The sequence below is a fragment of the Drosophila montana genome, unplaced genomic scaffold, assembly GCF_035044405.1.
Source record: "Drosophila montana isolate Dmon_TW-CO22-7 unplaced genomic scaffold, ASM3504440v1 contig_3200_1, whole genome shotgun sequence".
Classification (NCBI taxonomy): domain Eukaryota; kingdom Metazoa; phylum Arthropoda; class Insecta; order Diptera; family Drosophilidae; genus Drosophila; species Drosophila montana.
In genome coordinates, this window is record NW_026998080.1 from 2453550 (window position 1) to 2473869 (window position 20320).

The following is a 20320-nucleotide window of genomic DNA, read 5'->3' on the forward strand; positions in this document are numbered from 1 at the left end:
CTTGCTCTTGTAAAATTACCAAAAAGAAATTTCATTCGGAAAATGCGGAAATGAGGCTGAGAATGAGAAACAACCCCGAAAACGCAAACGAATTATGTACATAAGACTAAAAGGAGGCAAAAACAACAAGCAAAAAGGAGAGAAGACAAACGCTGTAGTCTTTTAGCTTCGATTTAACTTTATTTTGTGATTAATAAAAACATCGAAAATAAATAGATACGAAATCTGTGGATAGAAAGTGTGAGAAACTCGAAAAAACGAAAAACCCATCAAAATCAAAACTCTGCTCTGCGTTGCGCTGCATTTGGATTGTAAATTTTTTTCTTTTTGGGCCACGCCGTCGCCGTAGGCGCTCGTTCGTTCTTGTTGGGCGACGCGAGATAAACATAAAGAGAGATAAATACAGAAATAAAAAAAAAAAACCAAATTAATGGAAAAGCATAGACACAAATAAGTATATATAATTTTATTGGTGTTGCGCGCTGAGTGCTCTGCTGTGCTGTGCTGTGCTGTGCAGTGCTTATCTATATGCATATGTCGTCATTGTCGCCTTCGATTTGGGTCTGTCTAGGCGCCTGCAGCTAGAGCTGCCTGCATGGAAATGTAACTGGAGCAGGCGTAGAATAATTTTCCGAAATGTGTTCAATGCAGGCCTGAAGATAAAAAGAAAGAAATCAAACGCGGAAATCAGAACGGGCCCAATAAAAGGTTTGTAAATGCGCCTGCCACAAGACCAAGTCTTTGTATTCAAATACTGCCACACCTCCCCCGCCATATACATATATGTAAGAATATATATATGTGTGAGTGTGTGTGTGTGTGTGTGCGAGTGTGCACTTCATTTGTGATTCTTATTGACTAACAGCTGCCACATTCTTTGCCATTTTCATTTGTGCCATTAGCCAAGACAAACGCTAAATAAAAAAAAAAAACAATGATTGCCACCACTCACAACTGCGCAATATAATATTATCCATATAAATATATTTATATTTATATAATATACATATGCATATGTATATATATCCACCACATCGACATCGATACATCTGGAGCACTAACTTTCATCCAGCATCAAACATAAAAAATATGCCCCGGCAGCTTCTACTGCTGCTGCTGGCCCTCATCCTGGTCGCGCTGCCAGCCGCCAAAGGTAAAGCCATCCGCTCCATCCATCCAAGCATAAGTCTAGATCCCAGTTTGTTGTCTTCCCCAGCGCAATATCAATCGCCTCGCATCATCGAGCATCCCACGGATCTGGTAGTAAAGAAAAATGAGCCCGCAACACTCAATTGCAAGGTGGAGGGCAAGCCGGAGCCCACCATCGAGTGGTATAAGGTATGTAGGGAGAGAATACTGAACAGTTTTCCATATATAAATTGATCTCTGATGTGCAGGATGGCGAACCAGTCAATACCAATGAGAAGAAATCGCATCGTGTGCTGTTCAAGGATGGCGCCCTATTCTTCTACCGCACCATGCAGAGCAAGAAGGAGCAGGACGGCGGCGAATACTGGTGTGTGGCCAAAAACCACGTGGGCAAAGCCGTCAGTCGGCATGCCTCGCTCCAAATAGCTGGTAAGCACCACAGGCACAGGCAGCACAACTTGTTAACCCACACTTGCGAATGTTTTGGTACCATGTTTGACACCTTGTTGCTGTCTTTGCAGTTTTGCGCGACGATTTTCGCGTGGAGCCGAAAGACACGCGCGTGGCCAAAGGCGAAACGGCGCTGCTCGAGTGTGGGCCGCCCAAAGGCATACCAGAGCCGACCATTATCTGGATGAAGGCAAGCTAACGCAAATCTTAAGCAACACTTATGCCAAATTCAAACTGTCTGGCTTTTCATTTATTTTGTTTTTAGAATGGCGTGCCGCTCGATGACCTGAGCTCGAAACCTTTTGGCACCAGCTCTCGTGTGCGCATTGTGGATGGCGGCAATTTGCTGATCAGCAATGTGGAGCCAATCGATGAGGGCAACTACAGGTGCATTGCCCAGAATCTGTTGGGCTCGCGCGAATCCAGCTATGCCAAGCTGATTGTACAGATCAAGCCGTTCTTCATGAAAGAACCCAAGGATTTGACTATGGTCTATGGCCAAACAGCTACGTTCCATTGCTCTGTTGGTGGTGATCCGCCACCGAAGGTGCTCTGGAAGAAGGAGGAGGGCAACATACCAGTATCCCGTGCGCGTATTCTGCACGACGAGAAGAGCCTCGAGTTGAGCAACATAACGCCCAACGATGAAGGCACCTATGTCTGTGAGGCGCACAACAATGTGGGGCAGATCAGCGCCAGAGCAACGCTCACCGTGCATGGTACGTTCCTTAGCCAAGTATTCCCTCTAGTCCTCCGCCTAATTTTATGTTTTCTTATACAGCGCCACCAAATTTTTCGAAGAAGCCCACAAATAAGAAAGTCGGTCTCAATGGCCAAGTGCAGCTGCCTTGCGTGGCCACTGGCAACCCGCCACCATCTGTGTTCTGGACCAAGGAGGGCTTGTCCACGCTTATGTTCCCAAACAGCACCCATGGACGTCAACACATTACAGCGGAGGGCACGCTGCAGATCAGTGATGTGCAGCAGGATGACGAGGGCTTCTATGTGTGCTCCGCTTTCAGTGTGGTTGACTCTTCCACTGTGCGCATCTTTCTGCAGGTCAGCACGGTGGACGAGCGCCCACCACCCATCATTCAAATTGGACCCACAAATCAAACACTGCCCAAGGGCTCAGTGGCCACAATGCCCTGCCGAGCCACGGGAAATCCTACGCCACGTGTTAAATGGTTTCACGACGGCTATGCGGTGCAGACGAGCAATCGCCACAGCATCGTGCAGGGCAGCTCCCTCAGAGTGGATGGTATTGCCTAACGAATTTATTTTTATAAATATAGATTATAAACCTTGTTCTCACAATTACAGACCTTCAGCTAAGCGATTCTGGTCTATATACATGCACTGCCACCTCGGAACGCGGTGAATCCTCTTGGTCTGCTACCCTGACGGTAAAACTACAGCTTAATTAAAATTTCTCTAGTCTGTTCACTAATAAAATTTGCTTTCAAACAGGTGGAGAAGAGTAGCTCTGCAACGCTGCATCGTATAGCAGATCCCAGCACCTATCCCGCACCTCCAGGCACGCCAAAAGTGATCAATGTCACACGCACCAGCATCTCGCTGCGCTGGGCCAAGAGCCAAGAGAAGCCAGGCGCCGTTGGACCTATCGTAGGGTAAGCGAAATAATGTTGTGATAAGACAAGTAATAGTTGCTGTAATCGAAAATTTCTCAAAATCAAGCTAATAAGCTTGAAAGAAAATATGAATAATTAGTTAAGAGCAAGATTAATTAAATGTTTTGACTTTTTTCGATAAATAGTTAATTTAAAAATGATATTCTTTTTATTATTAAATATATCATTAAAATTAAATCATATATTATTTGCAGATATGCTGTGGAGTACTTTAGTCCCGATCTGCAGACGGGTTGGATCGTAGCCGCTCATCGTGTGCCCGACACCCAAGTAACGGTGAGTAGGCCCTCTCTTATTGTCATGCCTACGATTTGCCTAATATTTCTTATGTGCGTTCTCAACAGATCTCAGACCTGACATCTGCCACAGCGTATGTGTTTCTGGTGCGGGCAGAAAATTCACAGGGTGTGTCCGTGCCTTCAGGCCTATCGAATGCTATAAAAACCTTGGGCGAGGACTTTGATGTGACGCCGTCCAACGAGTTGTCTGCAGCGCGCACGCTGCTGACGGGCAAAGTAAGGAGAACACAATCTGATCAAATTCAATTATATACTTATGATTATATTTATGTACAGGTCGTGGAGCTTATCGATGCGTCCGCTGTAAATGCCAGCGCCGTGCGCTTGGATTGGATGCTTCATGTGAGCGCCAATGAGAAATTTGTTGAGGTAAGTTGTAATCCCTATTAAAATCAAAACTTCATCAACTAATCTTTATCTATTCCCCAGGGTCTGCACATTCGCTATCGGGATGCTAGCTCCCACTTGACGCAATACAATGTCATCACAGTGCTTGATGCCGGAGCGGAGTCCCATGTGGTGGCCAATTTGCGAAAATATACGAAGTACGAATTCTTTCTGACGCCCTTCTTCGAAACCATCGAGGGCCAGCCAAGCAACTCGAAACTGGTCACAACCTTTGAGGATGGTAAGCATTAGCAATATTCCTTTTGATTATGCCTTCGTTCAATCTGAGATTGTTTAGTGCCCTCCGCACCGCCGGATAATATACAAATTGGCATGTACAATTTGACTGCTGGCTGGGTGCGGTGGACGCCGCCGCCAGCACAGCACCACAACGGCAATCTGTATGGCTACAAGATTGAGGTTAGCGCTGGCAACACCATGAAAGTGTTGGCCAACATGACGTTGAATGCGACGACCACATCGGTGCTACTCAACAATCTTACCACAACGGCCGTTTATAGCGTGCGACTCAATGCGTTTACCAAGGCCGGCGATGGACCTTACTCAAAGCCTGTAAGTGTGGACTTTGTTGCCTCTAATGTTGGCTCTTGCTATATGTTGTGCTCCTTTTAGAAATCTTTGTATATGGATCCTACTTATCATGTGCATCCACCGCGTGCCCATCCCAGTGGCACACACGATGGCCGTCATGAGTCTGGCAACGATTTTACTTACCACACCAATGGCATGGTCAATACGGAGCCTAATAACGCCAATCCTACGACACATCGCAAAAACACAGCATTTCCCCAAGGCACCTGGGTAATGGTGCTGGTCATCATTATACTTCTCGTTGTGGTGGTGTCCACAGCAACAGCCATGGTTTACTTTAAGCGGCGGCATCAAATGACCAAAGACCTTGGTCATCTGAGCGGTAAGTCAAGCAATTAACATGGTCTCCTATATATAACTGACCCTTCTCTTCTTTGGCCAGTGGTAAGCGCCAATGAGATAACCGCACTGAACATCAACAGCAAGGAGAGTCTGTGGATAGATCGCGGCTGGCGCACGACGGACACGGACAAGGACTCGGGTCTGAGCGAATCAAAACTACTGTCCCATGTCAACAGCAGCCAGTCCAACTACAATAACTCGGATGGCGGCACCGATTATGCCGAAGTGGACACACGCAACCTGACCACGTTCTACAACTGTCGCAAGGTGCGTTAGAGCTGCTGCCACAACATATACTCTAGCTAATCAGCTTGTTCTTCCTTAGAGTCCCGATAATCCTACACCCTATGCCACGACCATGATCGTGGGCACCTCTTCCAGCGAAACCTGCACCAAAACCACCTCGCTAAGCGCTGACAAGGATTCGGGCACACATTCACCCTACTCGGATGCATTCACGGCACAGAGCGCTGCAGCTGCTGCTGCGGCTGCTGCTAGCAACAAGTCGAACTATTTGCAATATCCTACAGAATCGATTAATTGGTCAGAGTTCTTGCCACCACCGCCGGAACATCCGCCGCCGCTGTCCTCCAACTATGGTTATGCGCAGGGCTCGCCTGAATCCTCGCGCAAGAGCTCTAAAAGCGCCGGTTCGGGCATTTCCACCAATCAAAGGTGAGTTTCATAACTGCAAGCAACAAATGGAAGGACCATTCAAACCCCTCCCCACTGCTCTATCAGCATTTTAAATGCCTCTATACACAGCAGCTCGTCGGGTGGCTTCTCTGCCTGGGGCGTTTCGCCGCAGTGCGCCGTCGGCGCCTGTCCCCAGGAGGATCTGTACAGCAATCCGCTGAGTGCTATGGGCGGCACACAAAATCGCTACCAGATTACGCCCACCAACCAGCATCCGCCGCCATATCCGCCCTGTTTTGGCACCAATGGCGCCGGCGACATGGCTTCCCGCAACATACATATCCACTATCCCACACAGCGACATGCCGTCAGCGAGTACCAGGCCGGCTTGAATGCGACGCGCTGCGCCAACAACAACAGAGCCTGCAATAGCTGCGACGCTCTGGCCTCGCCCATGCAGCCACCGCCGCTGCCGCCGCCAGCGGAGGGCTGGTACCAGCCGGTGCATCCCCATGGCAGTCAGATGCAGCCCACAGCCTCCAGTCACCAAATCTATCAATGCTCCTCTGAGTGCTCGGACAACTCGCGAGCCTCACATGGCCACAGCAAGCGACACCAGCAACAGCAGCAGCAACTTCATTCCGACAGCAGGGCCGAGCACAGCAGCAGCAAGCGATCCGGCCAGCGTCGACAAGCTGCACATCTTGCCCAGCAGCAACAGCAGCAACAGAACTCCTGCGCGGAGAGTGAGAACGAGAACATGCTGTCGGGCTATGAGCTGCATCAACGCACTTATACGAGCGACTGCTGCAACAGCTCACGCGAGGGCGACACCTGCTCCTGCAGCGAGGGCTCCTGCCTGTACGCCGAGGCTGGGGATCCCATGGGACCGGCTCCACGCCTCATGACTGCTAAAAATACTTAAACTGGTTGGCTAGCGTATTTACATAAAGGTCCGATGGGGATTGGGTCTTGCGTAGTATTAATATAGCATCTAGTCCAAAATTTCATTCATATCGATCCTAGCACACGATACTATACAGCATTTTATATAACTAGAACTGTGCTGCGCCCGCGCCCCCCAAACATATAATACGCAAAATCTTACGAAACCGAATACGTACATACACTCACAAAAAAGCAGAACAAGAAGTAGAACTACTTAAACTACAATCAAGGTGCACAGCTCGAATTATGATCTTAACTAATTGGTACTTTGTGCGGGCCTTAAGCAAAATACGAATTTTAGATATTACAGAAAAACACTCAATAAAAACCTGCACCGAGCGAAAGAGAGATCCCTAAATAATGTACTTAAGAAGTGAATGCTGTATGATATGCTTCCGAAAAACAAAGAGAAAAGGAAAAGGAAAACAACTCGATAAATTGCTAAACACGAAATACGTACTCAAAAAAGAATAATAACAGTCAGGCCATAGCAAGTACCATAAATAACACTTTTGATAAATCCAGAACTAGTTAGATATAAACAATATGTATACAGTTAGAGTTGGCTGGCCCCTAGTCATAGGCTTGAATTAACGTTAGTAACATGTACTCACAAAACTCTTTCATATCTACGATCACAATCGAGCGTTTATCAACTATGTTCCCTGATTTTGCATTTACATACTATATAGAGAAGGAAATTACGAAGACGACGTTTAGATTGAGAACAATGAACGGCAGTTGCAATGTTTAATGGTTAGTGCTTTTCTATAAAACTGAAAACTAAAAAAAAAACAAAAAACAAAGAAATACTTCAAATAATAACGACTTGACCTAGTGCTTAGTAAAACTTAAACTCTAATTACTACTTATTATGCTTAATAGGCAGCATATACATAAATAGCTAAAGCCAACACTTCGGTGCCATCGAAGACAACCTCCACACACACACTCACACACACATATACATACATACATACAAACAAGACACTGTCCGATCTTTAACCTGTTTAGACCCCTTTCACCCTCCGGCCGTTCGCCTTTGTGTGGGGGCTCTCCATAACGTACATACATTTTTACAAGCTTGCATTTGAAAAAAGTCTAAAATGTACCTGTGATATATATAACCCCATTAAAGTATTTTAATATTATTAATTTTTAATTTTTTTTGTTCTTAGTTTGGTTTACTTTTTTCTCACATTTGTTTTTTTTTTTTTCAAGCAACAAAAACCGCACACAGACATGAAATTTTTGGGTGTTTTAAGAGCAAACATAGCATAATTTAGAACTTAGGCACGTACGACATTAGAAATGCAAAATATATCATCATCCCAAATAAAATAAAAAAAGAGCCCAGTGAAACGCGCTGCTTCGGCCAGCCGAAGAAGTCGCACACTTCTCAAAATTTTCGAATCATGTTTGGATTCTTAAGTACCCGAAACGTTCAGACAAATAAAGTGTGCGGCTCCATTGATTAATAGTATAACCATTTGGACTTAATTCAACGAAATGAACAACTTAAATACACACAAATAATATTTAAAATAATAATAATACAAAATAATAATTAGCATATAGCACATAGAAACGCGCATGTATCAAACTATGAAAAATCAAAAGAATGCTTTAGCATATACACACAAGCCACTTCCTTGCGTGCACCCTACTTATATCCCTAGTTCGTTGAGGTGCTCATGCATGTAAATATACACTATATAGCGTCATAAACACTACACTACACAACACAACATAACATATTTATGCCCCCCTGCCATACATACATAAACTACTATTATATTATTGAAAGCCAACTAGCTTGAGTTGAACTACACTTCCGTAGCATAATGAAGCCTAGTTGGGTTCTTGGGTTTTAATTAATTAGCAACTAGTTATTAACTACGTACATACGAGTATTTTAAAGTCATAGCGTAAACGAATTTTAAGATTTAAAACTAAAATCAACATTAATTTTTAGTGCATAATAGTATGCCATATGTAAACGAAACTTTTCAAACACGAAAAACGAATAAGAAAAACTGACATAAATCTACTTACCATACATAATATAACAAATATATATATATACACACATATAGCATTTAAATTACATAAACAATAAAGGAACATTTTACATATATGTGGAAAACATTAAGACTATTTACTAAGTGTATGAATATGATTATATTTCGGTTAAGACAGCCAACTTGTATATTTTATGCCATTCACTTCTTCATCTCCTCCAGTTAGGGCTCTTTTTTCCATTTTGAGAAAATTCAAATATAATTTGATTACATTTTATCATTCCCATATTCCATCTTCCGGTTGCTTTTAACCCCATTTATCAGCATATCTTCCTTCAGAATTCTTTAACTTCTTCTCTTTTTGGGGTTATTTTTTCCATGTTAAGATAATTGATCTTTTTCTACATTTATGTTTCCCGTATGTCATCTTCTTGTTGCTTTTATCCCCGTTTGAAACTCTTCCTATTATTCCTTTAGGATTCTCGTAGTTCATTTGGTTTATTTTTAGTTCTAACTCACTTTAGAAAACTTCTTTTACACACTTATTAAAATTGTTCCGTTCCTCAATTTGTATCTGATAGATCTGAAGAACTGTTAAGTTTTCGCAGCAGGAGTTTTTCCACTAATGTTTTGTCAGTTGTGCATCCATCTCTTACCATCGCAATCCCTAGAGCAACGCCTGTTTTCACCAGAAACGCCACCGAGCTGCGGAACTTGGCACTTGAGCCAAGTGCTGGCTGCCAGCCACAACGTGGTTTCAGTTTTCAGTTTTTCCGCATAGCCCAGAGATTACCAAGTGGTTCCAAAAACCGGACAAGTGTCCAATTGAGCTCTAATACAGCTTACTCTCAATTGTGCTAGAGTATTGCAAAAGTATCGAAGGCTTCCTAAACTGGAACCCAACTTGAAAAGATAGTTTAATGTGTGATTGATAATGCCGAAAGCCCTGAAATCCCTTCCTGCTTTAACAGAAAGAATAGTTTGGATTCCCTCGACATATGCTAAGAACCATCATCTCCAGTCTTGATGCGATCCGTCACAGTCATTGTGAGACGCCGCTGTCGGTCCCACAATTTGTTATCAAACTCGTCTAACCCTTCGAGCTGGGCGTATTCACTGCGGCATGCGGGCTAACCGAATACAAATTGAAGCCAGATTTCGATTACAACAAATTCAAAAAATAAATAGCGGCATCTTTGTTTGACAATCCCGCAGTACTTGTTGGGTTAATTTGCGTGTACTTCTAAAACTGGATCAACTGGAAACGCAATTAATCAATTTATATATAAATTTTATTATACAAAATCGTTTTATTATGCACTCTGTAATTACATAAAGGGGCAAAAGATACTTTGTACAGCAAATCTAAATTGTATAATCAAATGTTAGATATCTGCAGAGAGAGTCTGAAGATCTTCTGAATATATTTTAGGCCTTTAGTTAGATCAAAAGATAACATAAGATTTGATTTGATCTTTTGATCTTTGTCACTTAACATTTTGTTAGCTGAAATAATTTTAGGATTGTCTGAATATATTTTATAAGAGGATGCCCCTTAAACCTTAGCTAGATCAGAAGATATCCAAGAAATTTACTATCTCTAAACGAATATCTGATTTGTGGTCTGTCATACTTGAAGATATTATGCACATATATATATATATATTATGCAAATTATGTGGTCCATAGCGTCTAGTCAAGTCTTATAAAATACCATATTGGATTTAACTTTAGGATTCTCTATAAATGTTTGATCCTTCTTGAACAATATTCTAAGTTATCTTTCAGTTGTATTATACAGCCAAACGTTTTTACTGCCTAATTCTATTCTGAAGTTCTTGATATCTTTTGAAAATCTTTCTTGGGTATATGATGTGCAAATCTTGTCCAGCTGCAAAAAGTACCAGGAAGGTCCAAAAATACCGCCCATAAATCAAGAACAGTCTTTAGAGCCAATAAAGCAATTTTCAGTGTGTAATCACGCATATGCCCAGCCTCGCATATATAATAAACTGTGTGTAAGTATGTACGTGACAAGTACAGGTATTTATGCAGATACATACTGATGTACATATATATGTGTGCGTGTGTGTATCTTGTATATTGTATCTTGTGGTTTCCAGTTATTGGGCTCGCCGCGAAGAGAGCTGGCAATGGGGTCGCGGTCGCCTGATTTGCACTTGTTGCGTGGGCTCCCCTCTGGGCACCTCGCCCACAGCTGTATTGGATGCTTGTCTCTATTGCGTGTTGCACCTCTTCCGCAGTAACACAAAGATGCTGCTGCTGGTGCTGCTTCTTCTTCTGCTGCTGCCTACCTGGTGCAGCTAATGATGATCACAGTGTGTGCGAAAGGCAGCCAAAAACCAATCGATTATTATCTGCCGCACTATATATTTCTTTCCAAGTTCCAGCGAACAGATTATTTTTTCGTTGCCAGCGACGCCTTGACACGACCGCGTCCCCGTGCCTGTCCCGAGATTGGCCCTGGCCCTGGCCCTGGCCCTTTAGGCCAACCGGTTTGACAGGTAGCAGCTAAGCAGAGGAGAGCGTGAGAGAGAAACTGAGAGAAAGCAACTCCGGCCGCACGCCTTGTTCTCGCTCTCGCTCTCGGCAAGGATAATCTGGATGGCTGACTGTACGAGTCCCTCGGCCTCTAGAGTCTCGAGTCTCGGGTCCGGAGTCTAGACAATGGGCATGAGAAATCAGCGTAGGCATTTTCTTTTTACCGTTTGCCCCCAACCCGAAACGATCTCGAGGGTGCGTTCGTATGCGGGTGTCCGTCCGTCCGTGTTTTTCCCCGGGCAGGTAGCGACGCAGATTTTCTCAATTCCCGATGCCTGGTCCCTTTTTTCTTTTCTTTTTTAGAGACGGCGGCGTTTTCCTTGCCTTTTTAAGGGTCCGTCTGGATTCACAATTTTTACCCAACACATGTGCGTGTGTGCGTGTGCATGTGTGTGTGTGTGCATTGCTTTCCTAGTATCAATAACAATGCGTGGCCCGCTATTGTGGCTCGGCTTTTGTGCTTCCCAGCGGGTCTCAGCTCTGCAACTCGAGCTGCCTTTGGATTTGTGTGCGGCAACGTTTTGGGAGATATCGTTAATATTTTCTTGGAAACCGGGATTGTTGTGCGTCGCAGTCGCAGTCGGCAGGTAGCGACAAGCACCAACATGAAACGATCACAGATACACACACACACTGGCAGTTGGGCACAGATAAAGATAGAGGGGCATGGCAAGACAGGTACCTGCTCACATGATCGTGCCTGGAATGCATTGCTGCAGCAACAAATGCGTCGGAGTTTTGGCCCAAAGCTGTTATAGAACATGAACACAATGAAATCTTAGCCAAGTCTGCGGAGGAAAATGCTTCCTTAAGAACTGTACAACTCATTTTTTATATGGACATCAACATTTAAATGTAGGATAACGTTAAACTACGTTATTTTGATATATAAAAATACCCTACAGTCAGTATAACTCCTGATAGAGATTGTTCTTATATTTAAAACATTTTTTTATATTATATTTTTCATTTTTTCACTAATAGATTTTTCGGCTGTTTTGCATAATCCACACATTTTTCCGGTTTCTTTGCTTTCCCAACGCTTAAAAAAATATAAATAATAAATATAAACATTTTATTCGTTAAGAGAATTCACTAATATTTAGCATAAATCACAAAGATTTTCTAGTTTTCTTTTCTTTCTTATAGATAAATAAATAGCAAGAAGAAGAAACCAAATTTATGTTGCATTTAAATTTAATTGAATACATAAATTTGTATATATTGTGGGAGCTGTCTGCCTCGAAAGTGTTTACAAATATAGCTGCAAGTTTTTCTTCTATTTGCATTGCAGAATGTAGTTTATTTAATTTCAAAAATATAGAAAATATAAGGCCCAATATTGTTTAAACATTTCCTTAAGCAAAAACTTATTTATATACATTTAAAAAAAGCAAAAATAAGTAATCAAATGTAGAAATCATCTAAAAAGTCGGGCTATAAAGAATCTAGCCATAAACCAGCCAAAGATAACGCAACGCGCAGCACTAATTGAGAGAGAGCGAGCGCGCAAGAGAGCGACAGTACCTGCTTGCCTATTGCTGAATTTAGCTGCCTGCCATTGCTGTCGCGCTCAGCGCACATGCATTTGTGTTGGTGGCGCGTGTGTGTGTGTGTGCGACCGCTCATTTATTCTGTCGCCTTGTCGCACTGTGGCTCATTCTGTTACTCGCCATCGAACCGTTCGGACGTCGCTGCGGAACTCAATTGTCGTGGTCCGGTTTTTGTCTTCACTTGAAGCTCGTTTAACGCTCGTTCGCCAGTGAATAATAGAGATAAAAGCCGTTCATCTGGACTAAACAACTGGCTCCAAGCAAGTGCATCCGAATACGTATTTGTGCAGTGCTCATCTAGTCCTCCAGTGCATCCATATAAAGAACAAGTCGCAGCAAGCGTAAAATGCGACGTACATCAAGTATCTAAAGCGTAAAGTATCTCAAGAGTGAATACAAGTAAAAGCAACAATAAAAACAAAAACAACGACGAGTCGAGGAACTCGTTGCAAGCTTGAGTAGAAGCTGCCACATAGAATGGCCACCAACACAGAGCTGCTGCCCTTCCATCATCAGACCACAATCTCGCTGCAGACAGCCGCCGCCCTGACCAACTATCATGGCGGTGGCGTCGGAGGTGGTGGCGGCGGCGGCGGTGGGGCTGCAGCTGGCGGCATGGCAGCCGGCTCGGCGGCCGGTTGGAATATGGACGAACTGTATCAACAGACTGAGCTGCCCGGCTTGACACGCAACGCCCACCACCTGCTGCGCTTCACGCCCTACGCGCTGCACCATCGGCCACAGCTGCAAACTCTGCCACCTGCGCTCTATTTGCAACATGCGGCAGCCGCGGCGGCGGCGGCAGCAGCGGCCGCTGCAGCGGCACATGCCCAGCATCATCATCATCACCATCACCATCATCAGCACAGAGCCGCCTCGCCGGAGAGCCCGCCGCCCGTGGAGGGGACACACATCAGCAATCTGTTCCCGGAGCTGCTCGAGCAGATCTTTGAGCATCTGCCGGTGCGGGACTTGGGGCGTGCGGCACAGGTGTGCACCGCCTGGCGGGATGCAGCCTATGCGAAGAGCGTGTGGAAGGGTGTCGAGGCCAAGCTGCATCTGAAGCGCTCCAGTCCGAGTCTATTCAATTGCCTGGTGCGACGCGGCATCAAGAAGGTGCAGATCCTCTCCCTGCGACGATCTCTGAAGGATCTAGTGCTGGGCGTGCCGGCGCTGACATCGTTGAATCTCAGCGGTTGCTTCAATGTGGCCGACATGAATCTGGGACACGCGTTCAGCGTGGATTTGCCCAATCTGAAGACGCTCGACCTGTCGCTCTGCAAACAGATCACGGACACCAGTCTGGGCAGGATTGCGCAGCATCTGAAGAATCTGGAAACGCTCGAGCTGGGCGGCTGCTGCAACATAACCAACACGGGCCTGCTCCTGATCGCGTGGGGCCTCAAGAAGCTGCGCCACTTGAATCTGCGCTCCTGCTGGCACATCAGCGACCAGGGCATCGGCCATCTGGCCGGCTTCAGCCGCGAGACAGCCGAGGGCAATCTGCAGCTGGAGTATCTGGGCCTGCAGGATTGCCAGCGGCTGAGCGACGAGGCGCTGGGTCACATAGCACAGGGTCTAACCTCACTAAAGTCCATCAATCTGAGCTTCTGCGTGTCGGTGACGGACAGCGGACTGAAGCATCTGGCGCGCATGCCCAAGCTGGAACAGCTGAATCTGCGCTCCTGCGACAACATCTCCGACATTGGCATGGCCTACCTGACGGAGGGCGGCAGCGGCATCAATTCCCTCGACGTGAGCTTCTGCGACAAGATCAGCGACCAGGCGCTCACCCACATCGCCCAGGGCCTGTACAGGCTGCGCTCGCTCAGCCTCAACCAGTGCCAGATAACGGATCAGGGCATGCTGAAGATTGCCAAGTCGCTGCACGAGCTCGAGAATCTCAACATTGGCCAGTGCAGCCGCATCACGGACAAGGGTCTGCAGACGCTCGCCGAGGATCTGTCCAATCTGAAGACCATCGATCTCTATGGCTGCACACAGCTCAGCTCCAAGGGCATCGACATCATCATGAAGCTGCCCAAGCTGCAGAAGCTCAATCTGGGCCTCTGGCTGGTCAGATGATGCGTTCACCATGACTGCAATGCCTGTGCCGCCGCCGAGGCAGAGAAGTCGGCGCAGGCTAACGCTTAGGATGCCGCACTCTCTGACTGTGTGCGTGTGTGTGCCTGTGTGCGTGTGACTTTTGTGACTTTAGCTGCGTCTTCTACTTCTTTTTGACTTTGTCTTCCTACTCGTCTCCTTCTACCTGCGTGCCGTGTTGCATGTCTGACGTGAAGGCAAGGCACGTAATTACACACACCAGCACACACACTAACACACACACACACTCGCATACTCTCGGAGTTGGGCAGACAACTAAGTAAAAAAAAAAACAAGATACACTGAAAACTCATAGCTTTCGTTTGCCATACCACACGCTGTACTAAATTTTTTCGTACGAATCGAGTAGAAAACGAAACAGCAAAAGCAACAGCAGAGACAGAGCACAGGCGAGCGAGCCAACGAAGGAGGGGGGAGAGCGAGAGAGAGAGGCAGAAAACAACAAACGCCAACAACAAAAAGCAAACAATGAACACAACACACATATACATGTACATACGCAGACACAAGCACGGCACACAACAGCAACAGCGACTGCGACTGCTACGACTACGGCTACGGTGTCATGGAGCTGAAGCTCGCTCTGGTCTGGTGTGTTGTTGCTGCCGCCGCAGGTTCCTAAGGGGCTGGCAGCGGCGCACTTGTGGGCCTGTGCGTTACGTTGACGGGGTATAGGTTAGCAGGGGGGCGACGCGTCAGCTTACACGCACGCAGCGCAGCGGCAGCGATAAAAAGAAACGAGAGAAAAAAAAACACGGCTGCAGCTATGGCCGACGGCAGCAACAAAGTGCATGGCGATGGAGACGCGCGATAAGCATAGCGCAAGAGTAAAAGAGAGAGGGAGAAGAGCGCGGGCAACGCAGCGCACACACACGTATGCATATGCATAAATGTGCGCTTTGGTGTGTGTGTGTGTATAATGCAGGCCGCAGTTAAACAGATGCAAATAAATTTAAATAGTTTATTTTAATTCACGCTTCGGCAACAACAGAAACAACAGCGAAAAGTAGAAGCAGAAACAACAAAAGCCAGCGTCCTCCAACACTACAACAACAACAGGCGCGGCAATGGCGGCAGCTGCGACGCCAGCAGCGACGTGAGCAGCGCTTTAAGCTTGCCCGCAACAGCAGCAACAACAGCAACAACAACAACGACGACGACAACGACTACAAAAAAAGTTTGCTCTTTGTTGGCGCTCTCTGTCTCTGCCTTTTGTTAGAAATGTTTTTTTTTATTTCTATTTTTTTTGTTTTGTGTATTTGGCCCAACGAGATTCTTTGTGTTGAACTTTATTTTTTGTTTTGTTTGCTTTTGTTTCGAATTTGTTTAGTGCAGCGTCGTTAGTTATGCCGTTTAATTTAGTTGGCGATTAAATTTAAAACATGTTAATAGTAGACACTTAACGAAAATTTAATAAATTTACATTTAGTTTTAGTTATTAACTTGGTCAAGCAACAATTAGTCAAATAACTCAACAACTTTGTTTACTAGCAAAAAAAAAAAGAAAAGAAAAACACCAACACAAAAGAAACGTTAAAGAAAATTCTGTAAATTTTTTATTGTTTAATTTATAAGTAAGCAAAAAGTTAAAAAACAAAACATACAAAAAAAAACCTATAACGATTGAAAAGAATATGTGAATTAATTCTTTTTTCTATTGTGATATAAAATATATGTATAAACGAAAACAAAAAATTAAATGCTAAAATACAAGAATTACGTAATTTTATTTTTAACTAAGCAAAGACAAACTAAAAGAATTACAACAAAAATGAAAAAACAACTATGATAAACTATGTTATATAGTAGCTATATGTTAAGTCTAGTTCCAGCGCTGTTTCGATTTTAGCTCAAATCCCCGATCTGTCAGTTTTGTTGAACCTATTTTTTGATTTCAGTCCAAATGCAATATTTATAAAGGCCTTATTTGAAGACAGAAATATCTTATTATTATTATTATTATTATTATTATATAACTATGTTGAACTCTCTGACGTTTCTTTGAGTATCCAAGTTTAGCATTAAGTTTAATATCATTTAATTATTGATATTTTTGTTGTAGTTTCAGGCGAATACACACACAAACACATACACACACACACACACACACATAGAAAAACATGAAGAAACTGAAATAAAATTCAATATGTAAAAATTAAAATAAACAAAAACTCTGGTTAAGTTCTTTAAGCCCGTGGGGGGTTGAAAATGTATATAGATATAAATTTATATATAAATATATACATATAACGGCAGGAGCTGCAAAGGAATGCAGATGCTGCCGCCACGGGGCAAGTTGAGTTTCGGATTTCGCATGCAACATCAGTCAGCGCCAGTCTACCCCCAACATCTTCTCCAGCAGCTACTGTCTCCTGCTCCCGCTCCCGCTGCTTCTCCTGGTCCGCCTCCTTCTGCTCCGCTTGTCTCATTTAACAAATGCGTTCGAGTATTTTGCTGTAGATTTATTTTATGCCAGCATTGTGCGTGTAATGAACAAAAGGACGCCACACTAATGCAATTGCAATGCAATGCAGCAGGCATCGATGCACATTTAAATACGCACACACACACACACACGCATATTAACATAGGCGACTACATAAGGATATGCCTATGTATCTGTAGCATATGTAAACGACAAATGCGGTTATGCAACACACTCACACACACACACACACACGTACAGCTGCAATTTATATGTATTGCAATTATTTATATTGCCCTGCATTATGTATCCGCAACGGCGCAGCAATATATACACACACACATACACATTTATATATATATATAGGCAAACACATAGACATAACGGTTTTACTTGCTTGCTAACTGCTTAAATTTGCATTAAATGTGCGTATGCGTGCCCACGCACACATGTGCTTGTGTTTGTGTGCGCGCTCCACATGATTATATGCGTGTATGTACTCACATATACCATGCATATACATATATGTATGTATAAGCTGCATGTTTGTATGTATGCAGAAAAGCCACCCAATTGGAAATGTTGCCTTAATGCTGTGCAATCAATTGCAGGCCTGGCCACATTTTGAATGCCAAGCTTTAAGCAGCTTCTCAGCCGTTAGCCAAAGTCAAGCTTTAAAGCTTGAGTTAAGTGCTGTAACTAAAGCTTTAATTGCAGCTATGTCATGAAGGAGTACAGCGGGAGGGTGGGGAGAGCTTACAATCTATTAGTTAGTTAAGTTAGGAGATATACAAATTAAAGCCAAATTTGTGTGTTTATATTTAGTACGTATTCGTATATCTACTTAGGCCTAAGTCTTTTTCTATTACTCCTCCTTTACAGCTTACAGCTCTCCTGCCGAAACTAGTTCCGTGATAGTAAAAAACATCTAGCTATTGTTAATTCGATTTTTATCCTACCTGAAAGACGTTCTGTATTCTTATGTCTTAGACAAATAATTCAATTCATTTTATAGGAATAAACAACATACCTTTGCAGATATCTACTTTAAGCAGACACACTTATTTCCAGAAAGTATAATTCCTTCTCTTTGAGTAGTTGAATGCTGGCCCTTGAGTTACTTTAAGATTTCCCGTATTAAAAGTCATTAAATGCAAGATAGTTAAATGTAGAATTTCATACGTCAATTAAGATATATTGTCGCCCTACAGATCCAATATAGACCGAGTTTACTTTCATTTTTGTGTGTGTATTGCTTATGCATGTATACATGCATTTATATATGTATGTGTGTACGTATGTTATCGTATACCAAACGCAGACCAAGTTTACGTCACTTTTTTGAGAATTCCCCGCGCTGCGCTGTAAATTAAACAAAAACTTGTTTTTAAATATTCGCCCTACTACGCGATTCTCATGAATTCAGGTAGGGCTTAAAGTGTTTTTTCTTTGTGTTAACAATTTGTGTGAATGTGGTGAGTGTGTATCTATGTAGTCAAATATGTGCACAGTCTGGAAGTATGTTTGTGTATTTGTATGTACATATATGTGCATATATATGTATTTTTACAGTTATAGCAAATGCAAACGAAGCTCATTTTCGGCTCCGATCCAAATTATGAAGCTATCTTTTGATAGCGCTCTACTATGCGATTCTCAAATATGCAAGTAAGACCTGCAGGGTTTCATGCTTTGATTCTTTTTAATAAGAAGTCTTTATCTCTCTCTCCCTCCCTCCCTCTCTCTCTTTCTAAAGTAGTTCACTGTCTTTCGCCTGCTTTTACTTCAACCCGCTTTCCTTTGTCCATTCAGGAAAGTGTATTTGTATATAAAACTCTGTCTCCCTGCTACCAATAATAGATACAATAACTACTTTGAAATAATCAAACGTATGTGTGTTAATTTTTGGGTAACTATTGCACATTTACACACACGTACACACATGTATCAATTAGAAGATATATTTATATTACCTCATATATTAGCTCACAAGCTAAATTGAGGATAAACTTACGAGGAAGTTTCGGCAAAAGAATCTTGTATAACCATGGAAACGCCATTTAACACAACAAGTCTGTGGCCCATGCTCGTGGGCCAGTCAAAGTTGCTGTTAAGATTGGCGCATTTTAGCCCAAACCATGGTCCGGGGGGCTGTTTACAATTTTTAGCTCTAGTTTCAGTTACAAATTCAAGTCACAGGCAGCGGCTCAGCCGGGGCTGCGACTCCGACAACGACAACAACAACAACAACAACAACTGGAAGAAGAAAACCCGACTCAGAGCTATGGAAACCTCGTCCCCCCCCTGGGTTCCCCCCGCTGAGCAAACACGTACGAGGTGCTCTCAGAGAGTTGCCTCGGGTTGCTTTGTTTTTGGCTTGGCTGTGCCCAACTGCGACCTGGCTGCGGCTCTGTGTGGTCTTTGGCGACGTCGTGTGCCTGGCGAAAATGTTGTTTAACCAACATTTGCATTCTATGAATTTTGAATTTACTGAAAACTCGCTCAAAGAAGTCGCCGAGTCACGAGCTGGCCATGGGCATTCGCCTGCGCGCGTTTGTGTGTGTGTGTGTCTGTGTGTGTGTGGGTAAAAGCGGCTTTGCTTATCTTATCAGAGCGTCAAATTGGGTAAACAAAACCCACCAATCGGCTCGACATAGATGAAAAAAAAAAGAACCCAGCCATTAGAGAGAGCACCCGCCTTATCGGTCACAAATAAAAAGGGTGTGATTCCCGGCAGCTCCATTGCAGTTCCAGTTGCAGTTGCAATTGCCGTTGCTGTTGCTGTTGCAGTTGGGCTGGCCTCATTAGCATGGCAATGACCAGCTCGGGCTGCCGGTCCAGGCCTTTGTCCAGTCCGCTTTTCCGGCCGTCTCCATTTATCAGCATTTTCCACACATTCGCATGAGACGAATTCCAAAATCGATTTGCTGCTTACACTTTGCGTTTGCTGCCGGCGCATAATGTCACACAGGGAGTCGAAACTGAGACGCAGTCTGGCATCCAAATGTGTTCCTTGCCGCGCACACACACACACACACACACACACACGCACACAGACACACAGGCAAGCACACACACACACAGCGAACAACCCTTCGCACGTTCGTTCGGTTCGGTCTAGCGCTTTGAATTTGAACCCCCGTTTGCAAAGGACCAACTT

The 20320-nt window shown here is 44.0% G+C and overlaps 2 protein-coding genes across 4 annotated transcripts; both read left to right on the plus strand.

Moving 5' to 3' along the window:
• Positions 1 to 551: 551 nt before the first annotated feature.
• Positions 552 to 7630, plus strand: robo1 (roundabout 1). Of its 3 annotated transcripts, none has more exons than XM_064686319.1 (18): positions 552 to 708; positions 903 to 1153; positions 1217 to 1338; positions 1398 to 1578; positions 1671 to 1789; positions 1865 to 2318; positions 2381 to 2860; positions 2923 to 3005; positions 3070 to 3230; positions 3446 to 3527; positions 3596 to 3766; positions 3827 to 3919; positions 3980 to 4178; positions 4236 to 4510; positions 4571 to 4871; positions 4932 to 5158; positions 5217 to 5566; positions 5633 to 7630. In XM_064686319.1, exons 2-18 carry the CDS (start codon positions 1009 to 1011, stop codon positions 6450 to 6452), a joined length of 4263 nt encoding a protein of 1420 aa, XP_064542389.1. In that variant the 5' UTR covers positions 552 to 708; positions 903 to 1008; the 3' UTR covers positions 6453 to 7630. The 3 variants fall into 3 exon arrangements, with proteins under 3 accessions (XP_064542389.1, XP_064542390.1, XP_064542391.1); XM_064686320.1 differs by having other exon boundaries at positions 5657 to 7630; XM_064686321.1 differs by having other exon boundaries at positions 5660 to 7630.
• A 5104-nt stretch (positions 7631 to 12734) lies between these two features.
• Positions 12735 to 16906, plus strand: Ppa (Partner of paired). Its single transcript, XM_064687149.1, has one exon. The coding sequence runs from the start codon at positions 13089 to 13091 to the stop codon at positions 14694 to 14696; it is 1608 nt and encodes a 535-aa protein (XP_064543219.1). The 5' UTR covers positions 12735 to 13088; the 3' UTR covers positions 14697 to 16906.
• Positions 16907 to 20320: the final 3414 nt, after the last annotated feature.